This window comes from Camelina sativa, chromosome 13 (assembly GCF_000633955.1).
Source record: "Camelina sativa cultivar DH55 chromosome 13, Cs, whole genome shotgun sequence".
In the NCBI taxonomy this organism is placed as follows: Eukaryota; Viridiplantae; Streptophyta; class Magnoliopsida; order Brassicales; family Brassicaceae; genus Camelina; species Camelina sativa.
The window spans coordinates 5,535,165-5,549,687 of record NC_025697.1 but is presented as its reverse complement, the minus strand read 5'-3'; the positions used below and the strand labels follow the sequence as shown (position 1 = coordinate 5,549,687).

The 14,523-nt window shown below is 37.9% G+C and overlaps 3 protein-coding genes across 5 annotated transcripts in view; 1 reads left to right on the top strand and 2 right to left on the bottom strand.

Moving 5' to 3' along the window:
* The window catches only part of LOC104735330 (4-substituted benzoates-glutamate ligase GH3.12), a 22,014-nt gene extending 19,813 nt beyond the window's left edge, over positions 1-2,201 (bottom strand). Inside the window, exon 1 of one of the 2 annotated variants that reach the window (XM_010455094.2) lies at positions 2,047-2,201. The gene's annotated coding sequence lies outside the window, so the exon portion shown is untranslated. The remainder of the gene's footprint in view (positions 1-2,046) is intronic. The other variant, XM_010455092.2, reaches the window with a different exon arrangement.
* Positions 3,262-5,493, bottom strand: LOC104735329. Of its 2 annotated transcripts, XR_759447.2 has the most exons (3): positions 4,993-5,493; positions 3,772-4,699; positions 3,262-3,685 (listed from the first exon to the last, which is right to left on the bottom strand). XR_759447.2 is itself a non-coding variant. In XM_010455091.2 (2 exons), exons 1-2 carry the CDS (start codon positions 5,374-5,376, stop codon positions 3,866-3,868), a joined length of 1,218 nt encoding a protein of 405 aa, XP_010453393.1. In that variant the 5' UTR covers positions 5,377-5,493; the 3' UTR covers positions 3,262-3,865. The 2 variants fall into 2 exon arrangements, 1 of the variants encoding a protein (XP_010453393.1); XM_010455091.2 differs by having other exon boundaries at positions 3,262-4,699.
* On the top strand, positions 7,520-14,040 carry LOC104735328 (ADP-ribosylation factor GTPase-activating protein AGD3-like; the record flags this gene model as incomplete). Its single annotated transcript, XM_010455089.2, is given in 19 exon segments — positions 7,520-7,845; positions 8,525-8,601; positions 8,706-8,806; positions 9,088-9,158; positions 9,376-9,438; positions 9,807-9,851; positions 10,281-10,346; positions 10,422-10,469; positions 10,584-10,679; positions 10,757-10,798; positions 10,945-11,160; positions 11,232-11,363; positions 11,486-11,716; positions 11,823-11,909; positions 11,996-12,331; positions 12,519-12,664; positions 12,760-12,844; positions 13,009-13,478; positions 13,564-14,040. Coding segments are annotated over 19 exon segments (2,490 nt in total). The 3' UTR covers positions 13,697-14,040.

Sequence of the window (14,523 nt, the reverse complement as noted above, 5' to 3'; positions counted from 1 at the left end):
GTCCGAAATCTTCTTTGGGGGCTACTCGGAGATTCAAGTCGATGTTTTAAGTGCTTTGACAGGCATTAAAGTGGGGTCGTTTCCCACTCGGTATCTAGGACTGCCACTCAACCCCGCGAGGATCTCCTTTGCAACTCTGCAGCCTTTCTTGGAGAGGATAACATCGAAGCTGCATACGTGGACTATCAAAAGCTTATCCTTCTCCGGTAAGATCAGACTCATTTGTTCTGTGATCTACGGTATGGTGAATTTCTGGAGCTCTGTCTTCGCCCTACCCAAAAAGTTCTACGAGAAGGTGGATTCCCTTTGTGCTGGTTTCCTCTAGAAAAATAAGACTGAGTCTGCACGGGGTACGAGAGTGGCGTGGGATGATGTCTGTAAACCAAAGGCGGAAGGAGGGTTAGGCATCAGGAGATTGCAGGACTTCCAGGTCGTGTTCCAGTTGAAACTGTTGTGGAACTTCTTTGCAAAGGCGGGCTCGCTGTGGGTTGCTTGGTTGCATTGCAACGTCTTCCACCGGAAAAGTTTCTGGATCATGGAAGACTCTCAAAGACTCCCTAGAACGGTAAGGGACATGCTAAAACACAGACACTTTCTCAAGGATCTCATGCGTTGTGAACTCGGTAATGGACGAACGGCATCTTTCTGGCATGACACTTGGTGTGCACATGGCCCGTTAGTTGATTTCATTGGGAGGAATGGACCCCGACAGCTCAGAATACAGCTGAGTGCAAGAGTTGTCGTTGCGGTTCAGAATGGAGATTGGAGGTTACCTGCTGCTAGATCAGTCTCCCAGCAAGATTTTATGGCCACTCTTACGACCATCTCTCCTCCTGAGGATGACAAAGGGGATGATGTCTATCTCTGGAAACGATCGGCCAACACATACGCAACCACATTCTCTTCTCAGGCAACTTGGGAGTTACTTCGATCTTCCTCTGCGCAAGTGCCTTGGTGTAAGACGGTCTGGTTCAAAGCAGCGGTTCCGAGATATTCGTTTATCACATGGCTGGCTTTTCAACGCAGGCTACCCACTAGAGACAGACTACTAGCTTGGGGGATGAATATACCTCCGGATTGTGTCCTCTGTTCGTCTGGGATAGAAAGTCATGAACATCTGTTTTTCTCTTGTGCGTATTCTAAGGAGGTTTGGGAGGCTTTTGCTTCATGGATTTCGCCCTCCCCACCTACTGATCTAACTGCAGTCTCCACCTGGATCTCTCAAACTCGGCAACCTCCTCAAGCCCAGCTGTCTATTCTCCTCAAGCTTGTCCTGCAAGTCGCTTGTTACCTTCTGTGGCGGGAACGCAATGCCAGAGTCTTCACCAATGTCGCCACCCCTTCCGCAACGCTTCAAGCCAAGGTGGATCGAACTATTCCCAACCGCCTTATCTCGCTGCCAGGATCGACTGACTCCCCAAATTCCCTTCTAGCTCTTTATTTCCATTGTATTAGCTTTTCTTTCTAGCTTCTTATTTTCTTTTGTACAGAAAAACAGAAAATTTGGTATAAAATTTAACCTTTTATAAAAAAAAAAAAAAAAAAAAAAAAAAAAAANTCTTTTTCTTTTTGTTGATATCTGTCTATTTGATTCAATAAAGTCAGGAAAACGCGAGGAAATTAAGGAGAAACTCTCAATGAAATTCTAGCAATTAAGAATTGTACTTACAAATTATGATAAAAATTTTGCGCAAGAAAATTAAAATACATACACAAAGACTCTTCACTGTGAGTCATTTACTCGGAAAAAAAAAAACATACACAAAGACCGCAAAGAGACTCTCTCCAGTCTACACAGACTCAGAGAGTCCAATATAAAATAATAAAAGACGATATATTTAGATGTCACTTGTGAGTCGTTATGAAGACTAGAAATTGCAAACGAAGTTTCAATATCATATTATATAAACAATGAACTCGTTTCAAATATGTACCGGTTTGGTAACCATATATATTTTGGAATAAGAATAGTTTCGTTAACGCAGCAAAGTTAATAGATAATCAGAAAAGACCACGAAATTGAACAGCAAGAGACTTTAAACTCACCTGCGACAGAGTCTCGTATCTTCTTCTCTCCAGATAGATCCACTCAATTACAATGGATTCATTTTCTATTGGAAATTTTTGTGAAACTAAACCAAAAACCAAAACAATAATATAAAGATCAATAAGAGACAATAGCACAGGCAGTACGATCCAGTGGTATCACTGATGTTATTAAATGGTTGTCGTGTAACCTCCAATCGTAGTCTTATCCTACCCAACGGTACCATGTGTTTTTTTCTTCAACCAAACCAAACATTGTTAATTCATCTTAAATTAATACAACTGCCGGAAACGGTAAAACCAAATTTATTCTCTTGTAATCTCTTCCGTTCTTAATTTTTTTTTTTAAATCTTTATATAAGAGAATCCTAAAATGTTAATTTATTTTTATATATTAATAATTTATTAATTTAATTATATTCGGTTTGTTTGAAAATTGAAACATTAGTATTTGATAGATTTCTGAGGAATATTTTTAATTTATATAAACCTCTTAAGCAAATTTTATATAATGGCAGCATTTATGCGTTGCTTCTAGTTGCTCTGAAATTTCTGAACGGATCCAAGACAAAACACAACGGTTTGAGGTTGACCTTCCAACTAAGACTTCGATTTAGTGGAACTATGTGGTCCTTGGAGGGATATTGCCCAGAAATTTTCTCGAATTTTCTGAAATTTTCTGGAATATGAAAACGATATTCCAAGTAAAACCTTAGCTTTAACGTCGTTTCCTAATTTAAAGCAAAACGTCAAAACGCAATTTTGATTTAAAGAAAAAAAAACGTCCAAGTCGTCTCCATCTTCATCTGACTTTTAAAAATGCACACCAAGTGGGATTTTTTGGTGTGTCCTTCCTTCCAAAACACACGTATCTTTCATAAATGTCAAATTAGAGTAAATGTAACATCTTATACATGCATCCGTACGCAGAAATGAAGAGGCCATGGTTAAAAAGAGTTATCCATGAGATATGTATTTGTGGTACTGAGCCATCATGTTCACATAATAACGTCAAAAGAGTTTATGAAAGTCGTTCAAGGCTCAACAACAGTATAATTGTGTCCGTCCCTCCCATTTTTCCTGCTTTCGTAATACAAACATCTAGGCATATCGTTTAAAACCAACCAGATATATTCAGACCAGTGTATCTTCGGATTAACAAACACTGTAACACCGAGTGGGACTTTTGATCAAACCATAAATCAAACCATAAGCTGAAACCCCGTAAAAACAGAATCCCAAATTGAAGGAACAATAAGCCACTGCTCAAGTAACGAGAGTTTTGCTTGCAAAATCTTTAATTAATCTAAAGTTTGAACTAAATCGAAATAAAACAAAAAGAGGTTACCTTCTTTCTCAACATCAACAGACTTTTACCTGCTCATAAATTCCACAAATCTTTATTTTCCCTGCCTCACCAAAAGGAGGCTCTCTCCATGATCAAGTAGTCTTCCTCATCCACAAGTAGATTACAATTTTCGTGTTCAAAACCATGTCTTTCTTTAACCCTGGAATCTACCCAGAAACGATTCACCAGAGTTGAAACCAAACATCTCTCTCTGGTCAAGATAGCTTCCAAGAAGTTGAGGTAGCTTTAGACTCTCTTCTGCGTGTTCTATCTACCACTCTCAAAGGCAAACTGTTTCATACTACGTTACCATACTTTTGCTGTATATAATCTCTAATCTGGGTAAAAAAGAAGTCTAGGAAATAAAAATTTATTACATGTGCTGCTAAAAGATGCTACATGTTTGTATCTGATGGACACCAACTTCATCGCCCTCCAGCGTTTTCAACCAACTTGTTCGTGGAAGATCGATCAGACAACTGTTTCATCTACAGTTGGCTTGGCACGATATTGACGGCCATTCTTTTGGAAATTGGTGGAGCTCTCTAATTCTCCTATTTCAGTAACCCCACTCTCTAATTCTCCTATTTCAGTAACCCCATCTTCTTTTGCACTTGGTCTCTCATCTTCTGCCACCTCACCAGCTACAATAGGCTTCGTCTCACTACAGTTATTACCATCTTCTCTGACGTCCTTGGTCTTCTTCTGTGGAAGAAAGGACACCTTGAATGATTCTGAATCTGAAGTTTCTAATCCTTCTACAGCCTTGGGACTGTCCATGTACTCTCCTGTTGGGGACTTATCATTCAATTCACAAGATGGATCAAAGGTGTAACGGGTATACTTGGAAGGATTTAGCAGGTAATCCGGTACCCTAGCACAATTTTTACTTTGATGAGACATGCTTTTCGAGGAGGTAGTAGAAGTATCTTCAGGCTTCTTTAATGTTTCTTCAGATACAACATCAAACCTGACTCGCTTGCCTGTCTTTCCTTCTGAATCTGAAGTATCCTCCTTCCTTTTAAGTATAGGTTTTGGTGGCACAGCTTTAGATGATTCTCCTCCTGAGTGAGGCTCTTTGCTTTCCGAGGGTTGTTTGGCAACAAAAGCTTTAAGTTTATTGGCCTCGATTTCGTCTTCCTTGAGCCTAATTTGTGCAGCAACATAGTTAGCACGTGGGTCCCGAGTCCAGCCAATTCCACTCCCGTTTCTCAACTTTTGTGCCGAAAGAGAATCTTTCATAGACAAACCTTCAACGTCATTCTCTTTCCCTAGTGCCACTTTATCATACTCATCTTCTTCTGCCTGCGGAAAGAAGCATAATTCATAGAAGCACACCTCAGTATCAATGAAAGCGACAACTACTCCCTACAAACAGCCTTAATATTTAAAGAATCAAATTCCAGAATCTCAAAGATGGCTATATAGGTTGAAAATTCACGTACAAATACTCAATGCTCTTAAGTTTTTCAAACTCAGAATTCTCATATGAATCTACCAAATCCACGAGAGAAGGACCAACAACAAACAATGTTCCCCTAAATTTTAACTAGCGAAGCAATGAGAAACAATGGTGAAGAGACCAAAATTGATATTACCTCATCGTCGAGAGTGCGGTCAAGGCCCATGGAGGCTCTGATACTCCAGTCACCATCAAAATCCTCGCCGCCATCAATATCTTTGAGATCATCCTCTAGAGGCTTTCGAGCAGTGTTAGAGGAGATCCTCTGCTGTCTCAGAATCTCGTCGAACGATGACGCACAAGGAATCTCATCCCTATCGTACGAATCTCGATTCCACTCCCGTTTCTCAACTTCTGTGCCGGAGACACTCCACACCGACCCGGATTGCTGCTGCCGCGACGCCGGAGCAGAAGATGTAGAAAACTTGGAAGAAGAAGGTCGAGAGAAGGCGAGAGATCCGAAGCTCTTCGCAACGCGAGATTGGAAATCCTCGTCGGCTGATCCAGAAGACGACGCCATTGGGAAGGGAGCAAATTAGAAATTGGAAAAAAACACACACACACACACAATATCGATTGGGCGAGAGTAATGGAAGAAGAAGGAAGGAAGGAAAGCACACCGCCTTCCGTGTGATACTTTTTAAATAAAAGGAAATTTAAATGGCCATTTTTATTAATTGGGCCTGGTGTAAATAAATTTCCTACAAGTTGGCCCATTATCGGCCTAGTTCAGTCACTGAATTATTTAGACACTATTATAGATCATGTTATTTTTATTTTAAGGTCTATAATATCTATACTAAGGAAATGAAAGAGGCGACAGGCTAAAAAGGAAAAGAGAGATCTAAAAGTGATACTATTGTAGATCCATAGCATATAGATATGAAATCATATGAGAGAGAAAACATACGAATATAGTATATGATAAGAAGAGAGACCAGATTAATATACATCAGAACAAAGTAGACAACACATGAACATATTGGAGTTTTACCGGATATTTTAAAAAACAAGAATTATAACTACAGTTAGAACAAAATCTTAAAACATAGATGGTAGATATAACACGATCTTGGTTAGAGAATATAAATGAGTAGACAACACATGAACATATTGGAGTTTTACCGGATATTTTAAAAAACAAGAATTATAACTACAGTTAGAACAAAATCTTAAAACATAGATGGTAGATATAACACGATCTTGGTTAGAGAATATAAATGAGTAGACAACACATGAACATATTGGAGTTTTACCGGATATTTTAAAAAACAAGAATTATAACTACAGTTAGAACAAAATCTTAAAACATAGATGGTAGATATAACACGATCTTGGTTAGAGAATATAAATGAGTAGACAACACATGAACATATTGGAGTTTTACCGGATATTTTAAAAAACAAGAATTATAACTACAGTTAGAACAAAATCTTAAAACATAGATGGTAGATATAACACGATCTTGGTTAGAGAATATAAATGAGTAAATGAATGAATAAACAAATCTTGTACTACTAGCTGGACAAGAGTCAAGAGAGATGATGATATAATATACATTTTTAAACTAAAACAATGGGGGGATTTTGAAATCCAACAATATTTAATTATCATATGCGACTGTAAAGTTTGAAAAATAAAAAATAAAAGTAATAAGATCATCGTGTCCATTTTTTTTCTTCAAAATTTCACTTTTCTTTTTGCTTTTTACAATTTTTTGTTTTTGTTTCCACACACTAATAATAATAAAGAGGTTTAAATTTCATATAAAAATGTAAAAAAAAAAAAGAAGGAATCATTTATACCCCACTGACCTCTCTGTCTCTCCGGAACAAAAGGTAATGGAGAAGCAACCAGATAACGGGTCCCACACTCTATTCAAACCCCCCACTCAAGAGAGTCTCACGGACGCTACGCGCGCCTCTTCATTTCACTTTGAGAAAAAGGCTCGACTTTCGGTTTCTCGGTTTGGTTTCGGTTCGATTTTTTTTTGTTTATGGTTTTTTTTGGTTTTATAAAAATTGAACTATAAAGAAATCATATGTAGTTCGATTTAGTTACGGTTTGATTTTTTTGGTTTATGGTTTTTTCTGTTTTATCAAAATAAAACCATTTAAAAATTATATGTATCACTATTTGGTTCCGGTTTTTTGGTTTTTAACCAGACTAAACCTAAACCAAATACTTAAATAAAATAAAAATCAAACAAGTTTTTAGATTTAATCATAACCAAACCAAATCATTTATTTCAGTTTGGTTTTTTAGATTTCGGTTTTTTTGCCCAGCCCCTAGTTCTCAATCTAACACGCGCAAAGAATGAGCGTGGAGAAAAGTCTTAAGTCCTTTTGTTTCTCTCAGATGACCACCACCACTGTTACAGAGAGAAAGCATAGCACAGTCTCAGTCTCCCTCTCCTCTCTTTATAATTTTTTTACACACTCTGCAAAACGGCGTCGTATCTTACCAACCTTCACGATCAGCGGCGGTAATCAAAACGGCACAGTTTTCGCCGTCTTTTTGTGGTTAAATTTTTTACTAACAGAGACGGTGAAGTTTTTTTTTTCTTTCTCTTTTCTTTTTTTTTCTCTTCTCCCGAGACACTTCACCTAAAAATCACAATCCCCCCTCTTTACTGTTTTCTCGATTTCGCGAGGAGAAAACAAAAAAAAACCAAACTCGAAATTTACACAAACACAAGGCTCGAGACTTTTTGTAAGATCATCGGGGTTTGTTTGGTTTCTTTGATATTTCGGGAAAGCTTTTGGAAGTAGAGGATCTCACGTTTTTTTTTTGTTTCTTCGTTTTATGGCCTCTGTGTGAGTAAAAAAAAAAAAGTGATGGTCTTTAGCTTTTAGGTTTTTGGTTTTTGTGTTTGTTTGTTTTTGTTTGTGGGATGTTAATTGCTGTTTGTTGTCGAAGAAGAGGAAGTTAGAATTTGCTCAAAATGCATTTCACCAAGCTTGATGACTCTCCCATGTTCCGCAAACAGGTTTTTTTTTTTTTTTTTTTTTTGTCAAACAGGTTTGTTTCTTCTACATATCTTTCTTTGTTCCTGTCTTTGTTTGTTGTCCTCATCTGTTCAGTCTTTTAGTGTGCTAGCTAGGTTCAATTTGTGTCATACTAGGTTATGAACAGATACAATTTTTTTGGATGTTTTATGTCTGGAATTTTGTAGTATTCACCGACATTTATACCCCCAAATTTTGTGTTGGAAGGTTCAATTTATTTGTGTCACTGAGAAATTGGTTTGGCAAAATTATTTGACTGGCCTGCCTATATTCGCGCTCTGCCTTGTTTTGCTGGTGAATTGTGAATTGACTTATGATCCACTTCACATGTTTGTGTCTCTGACTCTGGCAGGGCTGATACACTTAACACTTGTATCCCACTTAGTTAGTATTCTCATGCTCACTTTTTAGTCCGACATTTGCTATATATATACTCCAATGGACACAAGAGAAGGAGCAGAAGTGTTTTTGCAGCTTAAATGTAAAGGAAGTTCCTTTAGTGTAGTTACAATTCTCTGTGCCTAAATCACTATGTTTTTTTGGGTTGTCCATAGTTGCGGACCTGCGGTTTCTTTGACAAAGGGTTGTTTCTCGATGTTCGCGTTATGTACTTTGCCTTCCAGCTGTGTGTTTTTACATTAATATATTTTTCTGAAACAGTTACAAAGCATGGAGGAGAGTGCGGAAATATTGCGGGAAAGAAGTCTCAAGTTCTACAAAGGATGCCGGAAATACACGTATGCTCCAAATTTAGAATTATAGCTCTACATTTCTTCCGGCTTGAAGAAACATGAGAACATATCTTTTAACAGAGATAGATTATCCTTTTTTCTTGTTACAGTGAAGGGCTAGGCGAGGCATATGATGGGGACATTGCTTTCGCAAGTGCCCTTGAAACATTTGGTGGAGGCCATAATGATCCAATAAGTGTGGCTTTTGGAGGTACATGACTGATCTCACATAGCCTATAGAAACTCGCAGTAGCATATCGTCTCTTTATCCCCATTCTTTTTGCGCCTACTTGTCATCTGAGATTTTGAAGCACATATTTATGGTGGCTTAAATTGAACAGAGTGAAATTGTTGTTCCTGTTTTTGCTCTCTCCGCTCTCTCTTTGCTAGGATTGTTAGATTCACAGGTTATGGTGGGAATATCTCAGTTAAGAATTGGAAAAAAACTAGTTTCATCAACAGGTGCTGATAAACTCTAACTTGATGTGCCAGGACCTGTAATGACAAAATTTACAATTGCGCTGAGGGAAATTGGGACTTATAAGGAAGTTCTTCGATCACAGGTATGTTAGTTTGTTACTGTTGACGCTCTCTCCATTTCTCCTTATCCTCAGCCTTCTTTCTGTTAATACCTCTGTGGTATCAACGTATGATAGTTTTGTTTTCCTTCAAGCTAAAGTTGCCGCTATATTGATTTATTCACCTTAAGATATTGTTAGATTTAGATCAGATCAAGTCTTTTCAATTCAGGTTTCAGTTTTGATGAGTTCTCATTGTCAGGTGGAACATATACTGAATGACAGATTACTTCAATTTGCCAATATGGACTTGCATGAGGTTAAGGTACAAGATGTTTACTTTCTTCTTGGCTAAATCTCTCTTTTTTTTAGTTAAATGGCCATTAGTACCAACTAAAATATCTATGAAACAATGAAGGACATACATCCTGGATTATGTTTAATTTTTCTTGTTTGGCTTTGGGATTTCAGCACTCCGGTAGTCAACCTTCCCCAAACAAAATATATTTTAAAATAGTTTTTGAGGTTACTATTGTAGAGAAGGTCCAGTGAATTCGAAAGATATAATTAAGTTTCTTGAGTCTGCCTTTACATTTTGCTAGTCTAGATATATCTTTCTTCTATTTGTTCAAGTAAGATAGCTTGGCAAGGTTATATTTGGATATGGATCATGAGAGATCATTTTTGTCACAGGAAGCTCGGAAGCGCTTTGACAAGGCTAGCATTACCTACGATCAGGTATCCCTTTGTCAAGGGTTTTTCGTTTTTTTCCCTCCCACTCTGCTAATATGGTTTGCACTACAAAACAAAAGTTTGGAAAGACCAGAAATTCTCATCCCATTTTTTTTCTAGACTAGATGTAATATCTGTTTGAAAAGTTTCAACCAAAAAAATGGGTTGAGCTCAATAATTATTTCTGAAGCATTCCTCGTTAATGGAGGAAGGCTAGGCTAGGATAATGGAGGGAGGGATTTTATTTGTGTTGCTTTTGTAGGCTGTGTATAAATTTACAAAACCTAGCTAGTTCTCATTCGTCTTACTTTTCTGAGCACTAACTGTTACTAAGTATTAAATTTGTAGCTTGGAAGTATAATGATATCTGTTTCGTAACAATTGGGTCCATGCTTATCTGGAGATTAACTAATTTAACTTCCTATTGTGCTTTAGGCCCGTGAGAAGTTTTTATCTTTGAGGAAAGGTACAAAAAGTGACGTTGCTGCTGCTTTAGAACAGGTATGGTGCATACTTTTGAGTACCATGTATAGTTTGTTTCCCTATGTTATAACTAACATATTTTGACACTAACAGGAACTTCACACTTCGAGGTCTATGTTTGAGCAAGCTCGGTTCAACCTTGTAAATTTCCTTCGTTTGATTTTGATTTTAATTTGCAAGTCATATACGTACTGTCACATCCATGTTATTGTTGAAGTAACCATATTTTTATTGGCTTCCCTAATTAATGATCAGGTGACTGCTCTTTCAAATGTTGAAGCTAAGAAAAGGTTTGAATTTTTGGAAGCTGTCAGCGGAACGATGGATGCACATCTTCGGTATTTTAAACAGGTAAGTTTGTTATGCTTCTTCAGAATTGTAATATAGTTTAAAGGTTTGTGTCAAAATCTGAATGTGGGTGCTTTCAGGGTTACGAATTACTGCATCAGATGGAACCATATATCAATCAGGTTGGTCTAAATTTGATTTTTATTTTCTTCAAGTAATAGATCCCTGAACATTTGGAGTTTATAATTATCTTTTAAGACTATGTATGAGTCTTCACATATGTATTGAGAACGCTGAGATAGTTTCACCTTAATTCTTTTTTTTGCAGGTCTTGACCTATGCACAACAATCCAGAGAAAGATCAAATTATGAACAAGCAGCACTTAATGAAAAGATGCAGGAGTACAAAAGACAGGTTGATCGAGAGAGCAGGTGGGGTTCAAATGGTTCTAATGGATCACCGAATGGAGATGGCATACAGGCGATAGGTCGAAGCTCTCACAAAATGATAGATGCCGTTATGCAATCTGCTGCAAGGGGGAAGGTATCAATGTCTTTTACACATGAATGCCACATCTTCCATAGAGTACTATTAACATTTCTTGGTGCTTTCAGGTGCAAACAATAAGGCAAGGTTATCTCTCTAAACGATCTTCAAATCTGAGAGGAGACTGGAAAAGACGGTTTTTTGTTCTTGACAGCCGGGGAATGCTGTATTATTACCGAAAACAGTGTAGCAAACCATCTGTGAGTTTTGTATTTATATTTATCTTTCATTATTTTTTGAAAAAAAGAAGCAGAATTATGCAAACGGTCTGTTGTTTGACTCATTTCTTTGCACACTCTGACTTGGATGATTTGATGTTTAGGGGTCTGGCAGCCAGCTTTCTGGACAGAGAAATAGCTCCGAGCTTGGGTCTGGACTTCTTAGTAGGTGGCTTTCTTCGAATAGTCATGGACATGGTGGTGTCCATGATGAGAAGTCTGTAGCTCGTCATACAGTGAACTTACTCACCTCAACGATTAAAGTCGACGCTGATCAATCAGATCTGAGGTTTTGCTTTAGGATCATTTCACCTACAAAAAACTACACGTTGCAGGTTTGACTCAAGAGTGTTTGTTACTGCCTTAAACCTTTTATTGTTTACATGTTTGCCTATCTTTTTATAGTTTTCACTCAGTGTTTACTTATGTTTGTCAGTGCAGGCTGAGAGTGCACTCGATCAAATGGATTGGATAGAAAAGATTACAGGGGTTATTGCATCGCTACTTAGTTCTCAGGTCCCTGAACAGGTAAGTATTATCATTATTTTTTGCCTGACCAGGCTCATAGTAAATCTCAATGCAATTTAGGTGATTGTCCTTAAACTACATTTCAGCGTCTTCCTGGTAGTCCCATGGGAAGTGGTCACCATCGATCTGCTAGTGAAAGTAGCTCATATGAAAGTTCTGAATATGATCATCCTACTACTGATGAATTTGCATGTGAGAGGAGCTTTTTAGGGTACCATGAAAGGCCATCAAGAAATTTTCAGCCGCAACGGTCTATTAGAAAGGGTGAGAAGCCCATTGATGCGTTACGAAAGGTCTGTGGGAATGAGAAATGTGCGGATTGTGGAGCTCCTGAACCAGACTGGGCGTCTTTAAATCTTGGGGTTCTTGTCTGTATTGAATGCTCTGGTGTTCATCGTAATCTTGGTGTGCATATATCTAAGGTAAATCACCAAAACTCTTAATTGCTTGCAATATAACAACCAACTCATGGAAGAACGCAAAGAAGTCCATTAGAATTTTAAAGTGACACTAGCCGTTATGTTCATTAGCAATATAGCATGTGACAGAATTTGAACTTTGCATGACTCGACCTTCAATTTGACATAAGGTTATTGGCCATTGCTACAGGTTAGGTCACTCACTCTCGACGTGAAAGTATGGGAGCCATCTGTTATAAGTTTGTTCCAAGCTCTTGGAAATACTTTTGCAAACACAGTTTGGGAGGAATTACTTCATTCAAGGAGTACCTTTCATGTTGACCCAGGCTTAACGGGGTAAAAACTCCATTTTTGCTTTCTTATTAAGAGTGATGGTAACTTTGATCACCTAGACATTACAATTTTAAATTTACTTCATCAAATATGCGCAGGTCGGATAAATCCAGGGTGATGGTCACTGGAAAACCCAGCTATGCTGATATGATCTCTATCAAGGAGAAGTATATACAAGCTAAGGTTTTTAAACTTCTACCCTTTATTTTGATTCCTTATGTAGGACATAACTGAAGCTATTTTATAAAGCGAGTGCATATATCATGGTGTTCTCTCTGTGCTTTGTCATAGGCAATGTTCAGAACAGCTCATTCAAACTCCTTTTTTTTGTTTTTTGTATTTCACAGTATGCTGAGAAGCTATTTGTTCGGAGATCGAGAGACTGTGCTTTCCCGCAATCAATTGCACAACAAATGTGGGACGCAGTGTGTGGCAATGATAAAAAGGCTGTTTATAGGCTAATTGTCAATGGTGACGCGGATGTGAATTTTGTGTATGACCAATCATCTTCCAGCTCTTCGTTAACACTTTCAAGAGTAATATTAGTACCAGAAAGGCCGAAGCGTGAAGATGTTCTACTCAGATTAAGGAATGAGTTACTGGATAGAACCTCTGGTAGTTCTTCAAATATTTCTCCAGAGGGAAGCGGATGTTCATCTCTGCTTCACTGTGCTTGTGAGAAGGCAGACATTGGGATGGTAGAGCTTTTGTTGCAATATGGTGCAAATGTAAACGCCACAGATTCAAGTGGTCAAACGCCGCTGCACTGTTGTATTATCAAAGGCAAAGCAGTAATAGCAAGATTGCTACTCACTAGGTGAGTTGGTTCTTCTTCCCAAACATTTTCTCTGCCTAATTCCTTTGGTAATATGTCTTTACAACAAACTGGGTGAAATTTACAGGGGAGCAGACCCGGAAGCAATGAACGTAGAAGGCAAAACCGCTCTTGATATTGCTGCAGAGTCCAAATTTACTGATCCAGAAGTCCTTGCTCTCCTTTCGGACACAAACGGATACAATCACAGACAGTGCTGATAAGAATATACAGAGACTCATGGGCATAGAACTTACGGAGCTATGTTTCATCGCTTGCTTTTCACGGTTTCAAGATCCAGTCACAACTAAAAAGAACGGCTACAAGCTAAGACCCCAATTAAAGTTATGTATTAAAATGTTTTTTGTGATAGATGGACATAGGCTGCATATTGGGAAAAATGATAGTGTATTGTGTTGTGTGTATGTGGGACTATATAGCATCCTAAGTTTGTTATGTCATGGCGTTGTAAACTTGTAAGCAAAGTACTTGCGGTTTTGTTCACTTCTGGAGGAGGTGATAAGTTGATAACCATAAAATTATTCATTAGCTATTTTAATTTGAATGGTTTGATTTTGGTTTTTGAATCTCTCTTGTCCATACAAACAAAACTAAAGATAATGACGCGTTAATGCCAATAACGCCAATTTTGGGCATAGGTCAACTTATTCCCATTGTATTCACACTTTTGAGTCTTTTGATAATAGTGAATTAACCCTAGTTAAGCTTTTTCACCCAAAGATAACAATATAAAAACGTGGTTCAGATAGGAAAACAAGACCTAACTTTGAATAAAAAGTACTCTCTCTCTCTCCCGCATAAAATAATTTTGATACAAAGGGGGAAAAAAGAAGAAAGACTGGGAAGAGAAAGCAATTATTCTCAGACCACTTTTGTGTAAATCACACACGCTAAGACAAAAGTAGCACAAATTCTCGAGCCTCTCATCCATCCAACGGCCAAGATCTCACTTACCCTCGTAATCAATCAACGGGTGAGATCTTTTTTAATGGGTTTCAGCTCTCTCTCCCTCGAGGCACGGACCTCG